The sequence below is a fragment of the Folsomia candida genome, unplaced genomic scaffold (assembly GCF_002217175.1).
Source record: "Folsomia candida strain VU population unplaced genomic scaffold, ASM221717v1 Fcan01_Sc001, whole genome shotgun sequence".
Lineage (NCBI taxonomy): Eukaryota > Metazoa > Arthropoda > Collembola > Entomobryomorpha > Isotomidae > Folsomia > Folsomia candida.
This window is the reverse complement of record NW_019091193.1, coordinates 11,139,615-11,154,994: the sequence shown is the minus strand read 5'-3', so window position 1 is coordinate 11,154,994 and position 15,380 is coordinate 11,139,615. Positions and strand designations below refer to the sequence as shown.

General features: G+C 37.0%; 2 protein-coding genes and 1 long non-coding RNA gene across 4 annotated transcripts in view; 1 reads left to right on the top strand and 2 right to left on the bottom strand.

The window, feature by feature from the left end:
• LOC110842323 (epidermal growth factor receptor) overlaps positions 1–15,380 on the top strand; it is a 60,710-nt gene that overhangs the window by 43,669 nt on the left and 1,661 nt on the right. For both annotated transcript variants that reach the window (XM_035848743.1, XM_022088036.2), the window contains exons 2-31: positions 3,585–3,710; positions 3,840–3,994; positions 4,178–4,232; positions 5,026–5,123; positions 5,205–5,350; positions 5,455–5,536; positions 6,397–6,440; positions 6,510–6,582; positions 6,790–6,876; positions 7,264–7,431; positions 7,535–7,622; positions 7,734–7,788; positions 8,550–8,915; positions 8,987–9,111; positions 9,187–9,311; positions 9,425–9,451; positions 9,543–9,586; positions 9,667–9,784; positions 9,864–10,040; positions 10,136–10,266; positions 10,375–10,507; positions 10,600–10,741; positions 10,860–11,057; positions 11,142–11,228; positions 11,342–11,427; positions 11,542–11,624; positions 13,798–13,859; positions 14,019–14,302; positions 14,727–15,106; positions 15,203–15,321. In XM_035848743.1, the coding sequence (XP_035704636.1) occupies positions 3,585–3,710; positions 3,840–3,994; positions 4,178–4,232; positions 5,026–5,123; positions 5,205–5,350; positions 5,455–5,536; positions 6,397–6,440; positions 6,510–6,582; positions 6,790–6,876; positions 7,264–7,431; positions 7,535–7,622; positions 7,734–7,788; positions 8,550–8,915; positions 8,987–9,111; positions 9,187–9,311; positions 9,425–9,451; positions 9,543–9,586; positions 9,667–9,784; positions 9,864–10,040; positions 10,136–10,266; positions 10,375–10,507; positions 10,600–10,741; positions 10,860–11,057; positions 11,142–11,228; positions 11,342–11,427; positions 11,542–11,624; positions 13,798–13,859; positions 14,019–14,302; positions 14,727–15,106; positions 15,203–15,321 (3,864 nt within the window). The remainder of the gene's footprint in view (positions 1–3,584; positions 3,711–3,839; positions 3,995–4,177; positions 4,233–5,025; positions 5,124–5,204; positions 5,351–5,454; positions 5,537–6,396; positions 6,441–6,509; positions 6,583–6,789; positions 6,877–7,263; positions 7,432–7,534; positions 7,623–7,733; positions 7,789–8,549; positions 8,916–8,986; positions 9,112–9,186; positions 9,312–9,424; positions 9,452–9,542; positions 9,587–9,666; positions 9,785–9,863; positions 10,041–10,135; positions 10,267–10,374; positions 10,508–10,599; positions 10,742–10,859; positions 11,058–11,141; positions 11,229–11,341; positions 11,428–11,541; positions 11,625–13,797; positions 13,860–14,018; positions 14,303–14,726; positions 15,107–15,202; positions 15,322–15,380) is intronic.
• LOC118434698 lies at positions 4,151–5,010 on the bottom strand. The gene is made up of 3 exons (XR_004834188.1): positions 4,615–5,010; positions 4,342–4,499; positions 4,151–4,253 (listed from the first exon to the last, which is right to left on the bottom strand). It is a non-coding gene; the product is annotated as an uncharacterized LOC118434698 (long non-coding RNA).
• Positions 11,636–13,768, bottom strand: LOC110842326. The gene is made up of 8 exons (XM_022088040.2): positions 13,557–13,768; positions 13,409–13,500; positions 13,211–13,337; positions 12,991–13,150; positions 12,720–12,914; positions 12,474–12,641; positions 12,245–12,397; positions 11,636–12,162 (listed from the first exon to the last, which is right to left on the bottom strand). Exons 1-8 carry the CDS (start codon positions 13,654–13,656, stop codon positions 11,664–11,666), a joined length of 1,494 nt encoding a protein of 497 aa, XP_021943732.1. The 5' UTR covers positions 13,657–13,768; the 3' UTR covers positions 11,636–11,663.

The following is a 15,380-nucleotide window of genomic DNA, read 5'->3' as shown; positions in this document are numbered from 1 at the left end:
TTTATATGCACACTGATTTAACAAAATTTTAAATATCAATACACTAAAAAAAATCGACCTGGGTAACTGCGTAATAATTCATTATATTTATCTCCAATAAATTCTTGAACAATCTGGTTGGAATTTGAATATGAAAATAATCAATCTTGTACATAAAGCAAAATTTTTACCACTGGCCCATGCATACTAATTTGCAGGCTTGCTTGTTACCACGAATCTTTTGTGCACAGTTTTGACCACGAGTAATTTACACATTCTTCATCTTCGAGCAAACGGCAATTATGAAGTAATTATCAGTTGGACTTGAATATGCGTTGGAAAGCAAGACGATTCTATAGTAAATTTCCAAGCAGGGACACCGTCTCTTGTACTTGAACCTACCATCTTGTCATAAATTGTGGTCTGCAACATTCTGCTTGTCATGTTTGTTGTATTACCAGCAGAGTTTGTTCTCTGTTTTAACTGCAGATTTTATTTATTGACCAAGTTGAATCAAGATTTACGAATCGCGACGACCTGTCTATTATTTAATCTAGGCAAGAAGCTACATGAGATGAGATGACAAATGTCGCGATTCCTCATGGGAGCTGGGATGCCAATTATTTCACATAACTTGAATCAGGTTTGTTTTAATTACTGGTGAGCATGTTTGGCTAGCTTGATCCTCTGGCATCTCACTCACCATCAACTCAACAATTTTTTCCTCAACAAAACAACATATTAATAACAAAATGGACAACAGTTGTTTCTCAACTAAACAACATTTTGTCCTGGTTTGGCTTTGATATCATAGCCGCCAGTGTCTCCGGATCGATACAATAAACTCGTGTATCCAGCGAGCATCAATATTTATGTGTGCCCTGCAAGACCTGCAACGTGAGTGAACCACTTTGCTCCTCCGAACTGGGAAGAATAATTGAACTTGAACCTTGAATAGGAAATAAATGATGCATTTTATTCAATGACACAACCTTATATGGAGAAAATAACGCGGAGACGAGATCTGTAAATCAGGCAGGCAGGGCAAGAAAGAGGCTTGAGAACAGGAGAAAAAGACGAGAGTGAAACTCTACCTGCAAAACCAAGGATGGAATGCAGTTGGAATGAAACTGGTTTTTCAGCGTGGTTTAACCCTACCCGATGATTTGTACACATTCTAAAAAAATGATTGGACTCATCTGCTCTAGATATTGAATCCTCATGAATATGATGTTCAGCTTGAAGAAATGCAAATAATATTCATTGGCCAAAGCTTGTAATGAAAGTCGTCAATGCTGCATGAGATTCCATTTGAAAAAGTGAAATATATACTTTGATTAACATAGATGTACACACACCAGATTGTTAAATAATCGAATCATTACTCGCTGATTTCAATTTGGAATTCTCAATGAATCTCGTTTTATAACAGGGAGTCAATTCAGCAAGAGTAATTAAGTCTGAATTCTGGGTAGTCAGTGGTTAACATATTTGTTTCAAACTAGTTACTCCATAAACTGAATGAAGTCTCGAATTATAGAATACATTTGTTTGTGCATGATATTTTGATTTGCATATTCCTACCGCATTCCTTTCTCTTGATTGAACGAATTTTAAATACTTCTCAAAGTTGTAAATTTTGCTTTTTAGTAAGATCTCAAAGGTTAACATGCTACACATTTGATTCATGCCACGCTTTGTAATAAATAAGATCAGGAAATGGTCAATTACCCGAATTCTTGACTGATTATATTTGCAAGCTGGGAAATCTATCAAAGTAATACATGGATATGTAGATCAGCAACATAATGGTACACATGTAATATTTTCTGATTGACAGCGGGTTTTCTATTCGCCTTATTCAAAACAGATTTGTGTGTAATTTGTCTGCTGTGAGTGGTCAGATTTTTATAATTTGAGGTTTCAGGACTAATCATAAATTGAATATTTGAATTCCTGCTTCCCTCAATTACAATTTCCCACAGACATCTACATATTTATTTACCAGTGCTGACTACCACCCATGATTTCATCCGCCCCGGCAGTCAAATTCATTTAAACCAAACTTAAAATTTCAATTATTTGTTCCAAGCAGAACCAATAATTTGGTAAATACCTGATGTACAAAGAACAAAAGTTGTTCCCAAAATCAATTTATTCCTCTGCGTTAATTGAAGAGACAAAAGAACTGAGTCACACGTCATGATACTTTTTAAAAGTATATCATCTCGGGTAAAAACAGGCTATCTTATTGTTCTCCCAAGAATCTTACTTGGAAGAAGATACTTGGAAGAAGATACTTGGAAGAAGCCGAAAAAAAGTACCCAGGGTTGAAGACATGCAGGGTTTGCATGATGTTCTCTTTAGTGATGGAAAGAGAGGAAAAAGTGGTACTGAGGCTAAGCCTTTCTACCCATGCACGTATACCTTTCAGTGCACTTGGGCATCTATCTACACGGGACTTGCACCACCTTCATTATATTTTTATCCAGGAAGATGATTGCCTTTTCTTTCCCATCTCGGGCGTATGCATGTATGCATCTAGTAGCAAGTACGTATTGCCACGACTTGGTTGTTTTTGTACTCGCCTTAAAAACTGAAAGTGGTTGAGATGAGATGAGACTCATTTCCCAGATGGAATATGTATATGATTATTATTATTGCCACGAAGAATGCATTCACCAACAGTTATCACCACCACAAAACGGACGGATAGTTACTTCCACTACGACGACCACAATTCTTCATATAATGGTCCTTCTTGGAGGAGAGGAGGAGGAAGAAGAAGAGACTTGAGGAATGCAATCTCTGCCGCAGCCTTGCTCTCGTATTCTTTTTTATCAAGAGTTCTGGCTGGTTGGTTGGTGGACTAGGGCCGAGCTACCCATTCGTTTTTTTTTATTTTAAGATGTGCCCAGCTTATTACGTGCATTAGAATTTGGAGGAGCTGTTCGTTTAAAAGAAACTAAAAAGGAGGGTTTGATGAGCACTGTCATTAATTAACATGCCAGAACGTAGCCATTGTGTTATGATGGTGCCGTGCATGTGCTTATATTCTTTTCTTCCTCCATTATTTTTCTCTAGCGTCCTCGTCTCATCCTTTGTGATAAAGTATGTCCCCCCGTGATTAAAACCTACGGGATAATGAAATGGAGTGACATAAAAGTCTTTGCACGGGAGAATATCTCTGAATCGCCTCTGCATTCTTATAAAACATGCACACATGAATATGCATTTTCGTCGTTTACATTTTTCTACACACAAAATAAACGAAACGAGTAAACGAATGTCATAAACACTTGTATAATACACTATTAATGAATTTGGGTTCATAATCTTGATCAGTATTATATGCTTGTTGCATAATGTTTATGTCATTATTCTCTCGCTTGTGCATACCATGGGTCAGGTTTAAATCAGCTTAAAATATTTTTCATAGTTGAATAAACTTTAAATCTTCACATTTGCAACCAAGACCAGCTACGTGAAATTTATTGCGATTGTATTGTTCTCCGTTGCTTATGCTTTATGGTTATAATTTGAACTATTAGCAGAAAAGTTTAATCATCCTGGCATTCCATCTAACAAAATTACTTTCTTTACAGTTTGCATTGGGACTCAAGGTCGCATGTCCGTCCCTTCCAACCGGTCACATCATTATCGAAACTTGAAGGATCGATACACAAATTGTACGTACGTTGAAGGAAATTTGGAACTCACGTGGATTCAAGGTTTGTAACTTTTTATTTATCAGGCAATTGAAAATATTTGCAAAATCCAATAAATATGACATTACATATTTCATTATTTGTCGTCAATTCAATTACCCCGCATAATTTACTATATTTTGCATTGTGTAGATAAAGACATGGACCTAAGCTTTCTCCAACACATTCGTGAGGTTACTGGTTATGTCCTAATTTCTCACGTCGACGTCCAAAGGATACTTCTTCCAAGCTTGCAGGTCATAAGGGGCCGCACTCTGTTTAGACTGAACGTGCATGACGACGAATTTGTAAGTTGGGTTTGCATCATTTTTTAAATTGAATTTAGTATAAATTTAGTAGCATTTTATAATAACTGTTTGAAGACAATGTTCCCATTATACAGTGGGAATTTTAACATTTTTCTTAGATGATGCTATTCTCTAATGACAAACAATATTGATAAATGCTATTAAACATTATTTTATTTGCAGGCGTTGATGGTCACATTATCTCGCATGAACAACTTGGAATTACCTGCTCTACGAGGTATTTACATACATTTCCTTTCTGCATACAAAGTGCGAGGTGAAGGAATTAATACATGAAGTACATAAAACGCCATGTACACATACAGATCTCTGGCTATAATGCATACCTCCTTGCGCAAGGATTCATTAGATCATCATTATACCATCTTCTTGAAAGGTTGTGTGTGTGAGAGAGGAATAATTCTGGCCGAGTGCTTGTCAATTTCTACTTCTTCTTGCTGCAGACTAAATAGTAATGTCTTTATCCCATTGTTGGATTTGAGTTCTGCAAGGAAATAAAATATGTTGTAGCATTGTTTGTAGGCAAGTATGCAGAAATATGTATGTTGGGTGTGTGATATGTAAAATACATACACACAGACACACACCATTTCACTCACAGCAGGGACAACCAAGTTTGTACCCTTTGAAGAATGAAAAGGCGGATTTCACTAAGAACGAAGAAGAACGGTTCTCAAATAGTCTGTACGACTGCTTGTTATTCTTGCGTGAAAACTATGAAAAATACCAAAATTCTTCATTTCAATGTTACCAGAGATTAGGCATGTAGTTATGAATGAAAATTATTCAAGAAGTTCACATTATTCTCCGTCATCTGCGTACTATCTTGATTGTAAGAAAAACAAGAATCTCACACTACGTTTGTGCATAATGTGAGATTCACAACAGTGCGGTGCCTAACACACCGTGTGTTTGACTTATAATAGTACTGATTAATCTAGCAGTTAAACAATTAGCTTGGAGTAATTGTATGGCTTTCCAAATTCCTGAATATTCGCTTTCTTCTGCAGATGTGTTGGCCGGAAACGTGGGAATTTTCAACAATTACAACTTGTGCCATGTGAAAACAATCAATTGGGATGAGATAATCAGTGGAATCAATTCCAAGGTTAATTTCATTAAAATGATGATTCAGATTCAGATCCATTTATAAATGCATGCCATAACTGTCCATGTTATCGTTTTAAAGTACGTCTATGTGTACAACTATACTCAACCTGAACGAGAATGCCCACCGTGTCACTCTTCTTGTGAAGCTGGCTGTTGGGGCGAAGGACTGCACAACTGTCAAAAGTTTTCAAAAATCAACTGCAGCCCCCAGTGTCACGAAGGACGGTAAGTCAGCTATAAAACTGAATATACACTAAATTAAATGCTAAGATCTGTACTTGTCTCACCAAAAAATCTATTCATGCCCCGTTTCATTCCTGTTTTTTTAGATGTTACGGACATGAACCTCGTCAATGCTGTCATCTCTCATGTGCTGGTGGGTGCACGGGTCCGAAAAAGAGTGATTGCCTGGTAAGTCCGACAACTCCGACAAACAACTGTTAAAAATCTACGTGCTGTATGTCACATTTTTAGCACACCTTTCTAATATGCATATGCTCATAATGTTGGATGCAGAGATAGATAAGACTGCACGATACTTAACACGACACTAAAGAAAAATTAGTACCTATGTTGTTGGCTTACCAAAAAATTTTACACCTGCTCGCATGCATATCACCAGCAGTTCATTATACTAAAAAAGTTTAGCTTCTTGGATGGAATTGAAGAATGTAATGTGCATCACATGTGTATGTGCATGGTAGGATCCTGAGTATAAAAAACAGAGTTTGCCCAAGTGTTTATCATTTTAACAAGACTTTACTAACAATGAAAATTAACAGAAATATTCCCTGGTAAAGTGGCATTCCACCTGATTTACATGGTTTTACACGATCAGTGATACATTCGGAATTTCAAAGATCCACAATAAACATTTCCGAAGAAATATCTCTACCCCTACTTTGTAGTAAATGTTTATGACAGTTAGGAAATAAAAGTGTAAAAACAGCAGAGTTATCAGGCGACGATGACTTGTCATTGACCCTATGGATTTGCGTCTTAAAATAGCCCAGCAAACAACCAAGTTAAAAACAATCTATAAATTTTATGGGTTTATCGCTGTAAATTTTAATGTCGACGGACGTACATATATGCATTGGTATACTATTGTACATACATATCGTCTGCTATATGGTCGCTATACATCAAAGTGAGATTGTATAATATGTATATTTGGGATTAGTAGTATTCATCGGCAATCTCGTTTGAGACACCAATTGAATTACGACTTGGCTATGACACATTTTAAATTTCTGAATTTTATTTTATAGGCATGCAAAAAGTTTTACGACGATGGCGAATGCAAAGATGAATGGTAAGAGTTTTTTTTTCATTCTCTAAACTGACATGTTATCATGAATTTTGTTCACTTACAAACATGTAGTCCGTCTTTGGTCGTCTACAACCCAAACTCATACCTGAGCGAGAGGAACCCCAACGGGAAGTACGCCTATGGGGTAAGAATTGATTTTTTAGTAATCAGGTCAAGGTTATGATAAATTCATTTTGTCTTCCACTTTCAAACTTGAGATTGAAGTGTACAAAAGTTGCGATTTAAAACAGCTCGGCCATGTTTCCCATTACAAATCTCAGAAAACTAGTCCATTTCGAATAAATCCCAGCAAAAATACTTTACATATATGTACATGTTGTATGCATCACAGGCCACTTGTGTCAAGACCTGTCCGGATCACTTATTGCGTGACGCCGGGGCTGGGGCGTGTGTTCGGTCGTGCCCTCCTGACAAAGAGGTAAAGTATGTTATGAAACGAATGATAGGATGCTTGATTTTTTAGGTTCAGTGAAATATATTTTTATGCAAGTTTTCAGTTCTACCGATAACTTTTACCTTGCATTAAAGAGCATAAAATGGCATAAAAAATGTCGGAATGCTTAAACATTGACAGGTAGTTTTTTTATTAGCAGATATTGCAATTTATTACGAGTCTATGAACAGAAACAAAATATTTTTGCAATTTTATTAGTCTTAACCCAACCATGTAAGGGAACTTGAACACATTCTTAGATATGTGGACAATAATAATAAAATAATATAGGAAAAAATGTGTTTCAATATGTAGGGCAGTACTCATTATACAAAGTATTTACTAATAATTATATTTATGCGACAATTTTAGGCTGTGGACGGAGAATGCGTCTCTTGCAATGGACCTTGTCGGAAGAAATGTCAAGGCCCACCAGTCAACGGGATAATTCATTCGGGCAATATCGACAATTTCAGAAATTGTACCATTATCGAGGGATCAATTGCAATACTCGAAACATCATTTAACGGGTTTCAAGATGTAATTAATCAAATTTAACCCACCAATGATTTATTTTTATACATAAATATGCACATATATAATATATGATATATTCCATTTACAACTGTGTCTGTAAACACAGGTACATCCCAACTATACTTTTGGGGCTCGGTTTGCACCTATGGCACCAAGCAAACTTGAAATTTTCAGCACTCTGAAAGAGATTACAGGTAAGATAATACTATTATTTGAGTTTTGCGTGATATAATTAATGTATTTATTTCAGAGTGCATCTTGGGTGTATGAATATGCATAATTAAATCAATTTTTTCACTTTTCAGGCTTTCTGAATGTCCAAGCAACACACCCTAATTTCACCAGTCTGTCATATTTTAGGTAATTTGCATATAACAAGCATTACAAAGTATACGCAAATGTCTTGATGTGGTGAAGCACGCAATTAATTATAAACTATGTGTGTATTTACCTTGCCTTTATTATTATGCTTTGTCACCTCAGGTTTAATTTACAATCCTTCAGTGATTGACGCCATGTTTCTTTCTGACAGATTGTTTAACTCCCTGCGCAAACAAACTATCTTCACCCGCTTCATTCATCACTATTACTAATATTAGACGTAAATTTGGTTCGCTTTAGTTTTTCACAGCCCATGCAACCTGCGATTGGGCAAACTACGTCAGAATTCTTAATTGCTTATTCATCAAACAATGACAAAATGATGGTCGACTATTTACGCAGCCATCATGACCATATTTTTTTTACTGCTGAGAATATAACTAGTATAATAATTTACTTAAGTAAGTTCAAAGTCTGAGCAAAGTATTTTCCACCCTGCAAGCCATCATGATTTTAGTAAGTCGGAATAATTTAAAATTTTATTGACTGCGAAATGGAATGATAAGATGGTTATTACTGATGAGATCCAACAGAAGATTACGTAATATTGCCCCAGGGCTCATCAGAACACTTTATTATCAACCAGCATTAAATACTATTCTTTCTTTAGCCCTACGTTTTTTTCACTGCCTGTCTGTCATTGTTACATAAATACCTGCATTTAATATTCAAACTACAAGATTTTTTTTGCCCATGCCTCCAAACTAAGTATTTAAAATGTGTGATGGATTCTTCCATAGGAATTTGGAAATAATTGGAGGGAGAGAAAAGGCCGACTTTTTCTCGTCGTTGTACATTGTGAAGACCAGTTTGAAGGAGCTGAAATTGAAGTCCTTAAACAGTATTCGGTCTGGATCAGTGACTATATTGGAAAATAATGACCTATGCTTCGCACAAAGTATCAACTGGCAAAAAATCATGCAAAAACCCATGCAGGAACAAGTATCTAACAATAACCCGCAAGAAACATGTCGAAAGACGGGTGAGGTCTGCAGCAGTCAATGCTCCACAGACGGCTGTTGGGGAGCGGAACCCAGCGATTGCATTTCATGTGCAAAATTCAGACTGGCAGATCAATGCGTTCCGAGTTGTAATGCAACCGTGGGGTAAGTAATTACTTATTTATCAATTTAATTGATGTGCTTATTATAACATTGCGTTTATTCCCATGCTGTAGAATTTATGAAGATTCCCCTGGAATTTGTAAGCAGTGCAGTGAACAATGTGAAAAGACGTGTCATGGCCCTGGACCCGGAAATTGTGCCAAGTGCAAGAATGTCAGTGATGGCCCATTTTGCGTGGGTATGTACACATACGTATAATTTTATTTCGAGTCAGTAAAATATGACATAAATATGTGCATTTGTATCTGTACAGATGTCTGTCCACCTATGAAATATAATGTTTCTGGTGAATGCAAGTCCTGCCACACGAGTTGTACGGATGGATGTACAGGACCCAAGAGCACAATCGGATTTTCTGGGTGTAACTCTTGTCAACAGGTTAATATACATAAAATCCACTTATAAAAATACAGCGTCATGCATAGTGCAAATTCCTAAGAACTGACAGCAAATTAATTTGGTTAATTTATTATAATAATTTTTATCAATAGGCAATTGTTGATGAAAATGACAGTATCGTAAGTTTATTTTATTTATTTATGTAATCACACCTGCTATTTTATCATCAAAACGGAAAAGTAATGGGAATTTATTTATGCTCGATTATAGGAACAATGTTTGGGAAGAGACGAAACTTGTCCACGTGGTTATTAGTAAGTAACGTACAATTTTTATGTATACATATCCATATTTTTATGAAGGATATTAATTCAGTTGATACTTGTTCAAACAGCTATGAATCCGTAAGCCCAAAGGAGTCTGGACCATTGAAGGCGTTGGCTGGAAAAATTGTCTGTCGTAAATGTCACCAGCGCTGTAAACTGTGTACTGCATATGGATTTCATACACAAGTAAGTTGCATGCGATGCTTATGAAGTAACTCAATATGCACAATATTGAATGTTTAATACATAATTTACTTAATTTTAGGTGTGTCAAGAGTGTGCAAAATATAAGAAAGGAGAACAATGTGAAGACGAATGTCCTACGGATTTTTATGCGGACGAGGATCTTCGTGAATGTATTCCATGTGCTGACGAGTGCAGGGGGTGCAGCGGCCCTGGAGCAGATAACTGCATCGCATGTCGCAATTACAGAATTTATCCGGTATTTAAATTACTCAACCAAAGACTTAAATATGCACAAGGACAAAACAAAAAGAACAAAACCTTGTACTTATTGCATTACTTGGTAATTTTCAGGATGATGATGCTGCTAATGAAGTCAACTCAAGTTTCATATGCACGATTCAATGTCCTACTGAACACCCCCACCGAATTGTAACTGATGATAAAGAGCCGTATTGTTCGCATCATACACAAACTCCAATCTAGTAAGTGCCAAACATTTAGCAAATGTCTCATGAAATTTGCATTCATACATCGTGATGGTGGAATACGCAACACGTTTTATTAATCCTATTTATTTTTACCATCAACAGTGAAGAAAATCAAAGACCAGCAATCGTTGTGGGAGCAATTACATTCGTGGTCATTCTTTTGGTGTTTGTTATAATAATCGGATTTTCATGTATTCGTTACAAGAACAAGGAGGATACAATTAAAATGGCAATGGTAATTGTTACTACTAAATTCCTTGCAATCCATATAGAGCACTGATATTTTTAGAGTTATCAATTTATAAATTACTTGTTTATTATCACCAGCAAATGACTGGATATGATGACAATGAACCGTTGAGGCCGAGCAATGTAAAACCAAATCTTAGCAAATTCAGAACCGTCAAAGAAGAGGAATTACGAAAAGGAGGCGTTCTTGGCTGTGGTGCATTTGGCACTGTTTTTAAAGGTACATTTAGAGCTACTTAAACTAAACAAATGTAATAAAAGCGACTCGCAGATCAAGTTTTTGAAAAAAAAATTGTCAGACTTCATTATAACGGTTTTTGTATGTTGGTTTATTACAGGAGTATGGATTCCCGAAGCTCAAAATGTTAAAATTCCTGTGGCTATAAAAGTTCTTCGAGAGGGAACTGGGGCAAATACCTCGAAAGAATTTCTTGATGAGGCGTACATCATGGCAAGCGTCGAACATCCACATCTTCTTAAACTCCTTGCCGTTTGCCTCACCTCTCAACTCATGCTGGTTACACAACTCATGCCTCGTAAGCACTTTGTTCAACAGTACAACTCGTTAAATACTTACTTCTGGATAGTGATTATTTTCAACTTGTTCTAAAAACTTGCAGTGGGATGTCTTCGCGACTATGTTCACAACAATAGAGATAAAGTTGGATCTAAGGCCCTTCTCAACTGGTGCACACAAATAGCTAGAGGTACTTGACCCTGGTTTATGATAATCATCATGTCATTCACAACGCGTGTCAGTCATTAGTCTCTTGCACCAATTATAAAAACATTAATCATTTGAATGATTCTGTGTTGTCAGGCATGGAATATTTGGAAACTCGACGACTCGTTCATCGTGACCTAGCAGCTCGTAATGTGCTAGTGCAAACCCCAACATTTGTCAAGGTCAGTAGTCTTTTTTTTATTATGCGAATTTTATTGAGAGATGTACAGCAAGTAAAGAAAATAGCAACCAGCTACATGTATGTGATATTAATGTTGGGAAATCTATGTTTTCAGATAACTGACTTTGGTTTGGCCAAACTTCTCGACTTGGACGAAGACGAGTACAAAGCGGAAGGAGGCAAGATGCCAATCAAGTGGTACCACTCAATTATACTTTATGTTTTATTTTCAAGTGACTACTTATGACTAGAATTAGTTAAAGAACACAAAGGAACACGCTTATCCGGCACCATACTTTTAACCAACTTACGGAACTTCGCCAATTCTAAGTTCAACTTTGACCTCTCCTTCCCCCACTTATTCTTATTTGATTCTATCGTCTCTTGGAGGTTGTTGTTCTCTCCTCTGAGGTTGTCGTTCTCTCCTCTGAGGTTGTTGTTCTCTCCTCTGAGGTTGTTGTTCTCTCCTCTGAGGTTATCGTTCTCTCCTCTGAGGTTATCGTTCTTTTGTCGCAGATCGTTGATTTGATGCACGATGTCGCCAGTAGGGATGACAGAGCTGGAGTGTGAATAGACAAGTGAGTGGGGCGGGTTTGATGTTTTCGGAGGAATGACATCAGAAGCAGTTGACAAATTTAGTTGGCGTTTATTGGGAACACCGGTGAATTTCATTTTTCGGTCAGGTTGAGTTGAGGGTGAGACAATGGTCGCGGTGGGTACGGCACGTATAAATTTACTACGAGCAAAACAATATGCTTTATCAAAATATCGTTATAATTTATAGTTTATCAAGTTAATCTTAAAAAGACATTACTCACGGTTTGTGTTGTGTTTTCGCTGATGACGTTAACGGCAATGAACCAGATCCATGTTTAGCGGTGTTATGTTTTGCTAAACTGCTTGGGAATTTAAAAGACGCCGGACACAACTCACATTTGAAGTTCCTCGCATCGTCATGAACAGCGGAATGTCTAGTTTGTGCAAAAAATTAAAGAAAACTTTCATCATCTCAGTTTCTAATTACATGTTTACTTTCATTAAGCTTACATTTTCAACTCGGATGGTGTTGTACAACTCACTTCGCAACCCTCCTTGTTACATTTGAATTTTTTGGGGTGCGAAGATGAGGATTTAAACTTTGGTACAACTTTAACGATTATTTCTTCTTCGTCGTCGTCATCGTCTACGGGTTGTTTGTAATGCGAAATTATAGAACTATATGAGATAAACAAGTCACACAGTTGAAGGACCACTTGGAGGAAATTAATTCACAAAACATTAACTTGTACTTACTCAATCAAAGCATCTATTTTTCCTGAAATATTCCTTAGAATGTATGAAGATTCCTCACTTTTATTACTCCCTGGCAAATTATCCCGGTTCTTTCGATGTTGTTTTAGTTGGACACCATCGTTGTAGTTGCATCCAAAAACGGGAAAGATTACAACGTCTTCTCGAACAGCTGTCAGCCGAGGATCCATGTGCTCCCTATCGCAATTTCGACAATATTTGTAGCATGTTACGGTATAATTAACATTTAATGAGTATTAACATGTACACTTACAGTATCGAACATGAATTCAAGGCGTACGCATTTTTGATAGCACCAGCCGCAGCACGGGTTGCATCACGATAACACGAAAACCCTAAAGTGATGTCACGAACTCTTCCTTGAAAATCTTTCCAGAGTATTGCGAAAATGGAGTAGATCTTCGCCTTGCAATCTTTGAGAACCAAATAATAAATTTAATATATATTTCTAATATAGCACCGAAACGTTTCACCTTTTATAACATCCGCTTTTGTAACTTTGACACCAATTTCCTCACCGGTCTGACCATTTTTTCTCACTGTAAATAAGTAGTCTCCATCTTTTACGTCGTTCAAGTTTAGATCTCCCGTTGAAGTAAGCTAATAAATATTTACAAGATAAGTCTACGACATAATGGGCATAATACATGTTTTTGATAAGTGATCCTTACCGGAAAGTATTCTTTTTTCATTGGTCGTAACTTTCCACCGCGAATTAACACCATCTTCTCTACCTCCATCACATGAACGACTTTATTTTGGGCTGAAAATAATAATAAAACTTTAATCGACTGACGAAAACAATTATCTCCTACCTACCGTTCTTTGCTCCCCCCACATTATCCACTAACCCCAGAGCCTGTTGCTGGTTTTTGTTTAATTCAACCCACTCCCCCTTGCCCCTGTCAAATCTATACATTTTTTAAAAATTACGAAGTTGATAACAACAACTGCAATACAGTGACGTATAGTTTGGTTTTGCCGGTGTAACAGTGGGTAATCCGTGACGAATATGACAAAAGTTTAATGAAAATGATTATTGATTTATTTTTGCCTTTAGGTTAGCTTTGGAGTGCATCACAGACCGAGTTTTCACTCACAAATCGGATGTCTGGGCATTCGGTGAGAGGCATACTTAATATAATCAGAGTTAGATTTCTATTTGCGAGAACTTAGCGAGAATCATGAACAAATGATCAAACTTCTTGAATGACGTGAAATGTTAAACCAAGTTTACTTTTTAACCAAGTTTTGTAACCATTGTCGTTATTTTATAATTAGGTGTCACCGTCTGGGAGTTACTTACGTATGGTGGTCGCCCTTATGAAAATATTAGTGCTCGAGATGTTCCGGATCTATTGATGAAAGGCGAAAGGCTTCAACAACCACCATTCTGTACGCTGGAGCTTTACTTGATCATGCTTAAAACGTGGGTGCTGGAACCTGATGCTCGTCTCAGCTTTCGTGAATTAGTGGAAGAGTTTGCTAAGATGGCTCGGGATCCAGGTCGATATTTGGCTATTCCAGGAGATAAACTGATGCGCCTACCATCTTACACGCCACAGGTATCCAGAATTGCATATGCATTAAAGTTATTTTTTAGCCCTCAAGAACCCGCTCAAAGAGCGTTTTTACTAATTTGGAGAACAAATACGTAGGTTTAGCAATATATATAACAAGGTGAATTTTGGGACGTCTGAACATTCATTGAAGTTTGAATTTAGCTACTGCAATGTTCTTTTGTATGATATAATACAAGGAAATGCTAATGAACCCGGAAGTACGAACCCACTTCTTTCTCCCCATTTGTAACAAGTTCATTCTTCCAAATCCACTTAAATATGTACTTGTATCACCATTTGTAAACTTTCTTATGCACACAAACTTACAAGTACAAGCTGACATTTGCCGTGTTAAGATCTAATTAACTTTGATAACTTTATTTCCAATCCTTTTATTTGATTCAACGTTTCCTTTCTCAATTTTCAGGATGAAAGAGAGCTGATTCGAAACTTATCGTCTGCCATGGACGGTCCTGATATTATAATTAATGCCGAAGAGTATCTCCAACCAGGTTTAACTAACGGAGGTGCCGGTACTATAACCTCATCTGGTTCCACAAACGGTACAATCAAGCATAATGGGTATCCCCCTGCTTCGGAAGTTTCGTGGCCAGATTCTCCTCAGAATCTCCACCATAGGATGCAAGCAAGGCATCGCTATGGCGTTGGAAGAGGTCAGTCCACGGTCGACTCCCGCTACTGCAGTGACCCACTGAACATGTTGGGCAAGGACTCGAGTGACGGTTGTTACTCTGAAGGCTCGACAAAAAGCAGACAGGCCCAGGTCGGGGACGGAATAAACTTCAAGTATGCACAAATATCACGATTTTCAATAAATATGTAAATGTCAACTAAATCATACCGTCAACCAATAAAATCATTCATTCCGTTACTCAAATTTAGACTGCAACTTGATCTCCCAGTGGATGATGATGACTATTTAATGCCGTCGCCACAATACAATCAAAACGCCACAGCTTATCTCGACGTTGTTAGTGACCCTAGTGCCAAAGGTTTACAAGGTGTGTAGTTTGCACTATATTTTGCAGATTGAGATTTATTATAAAAGTCAATTAATTTG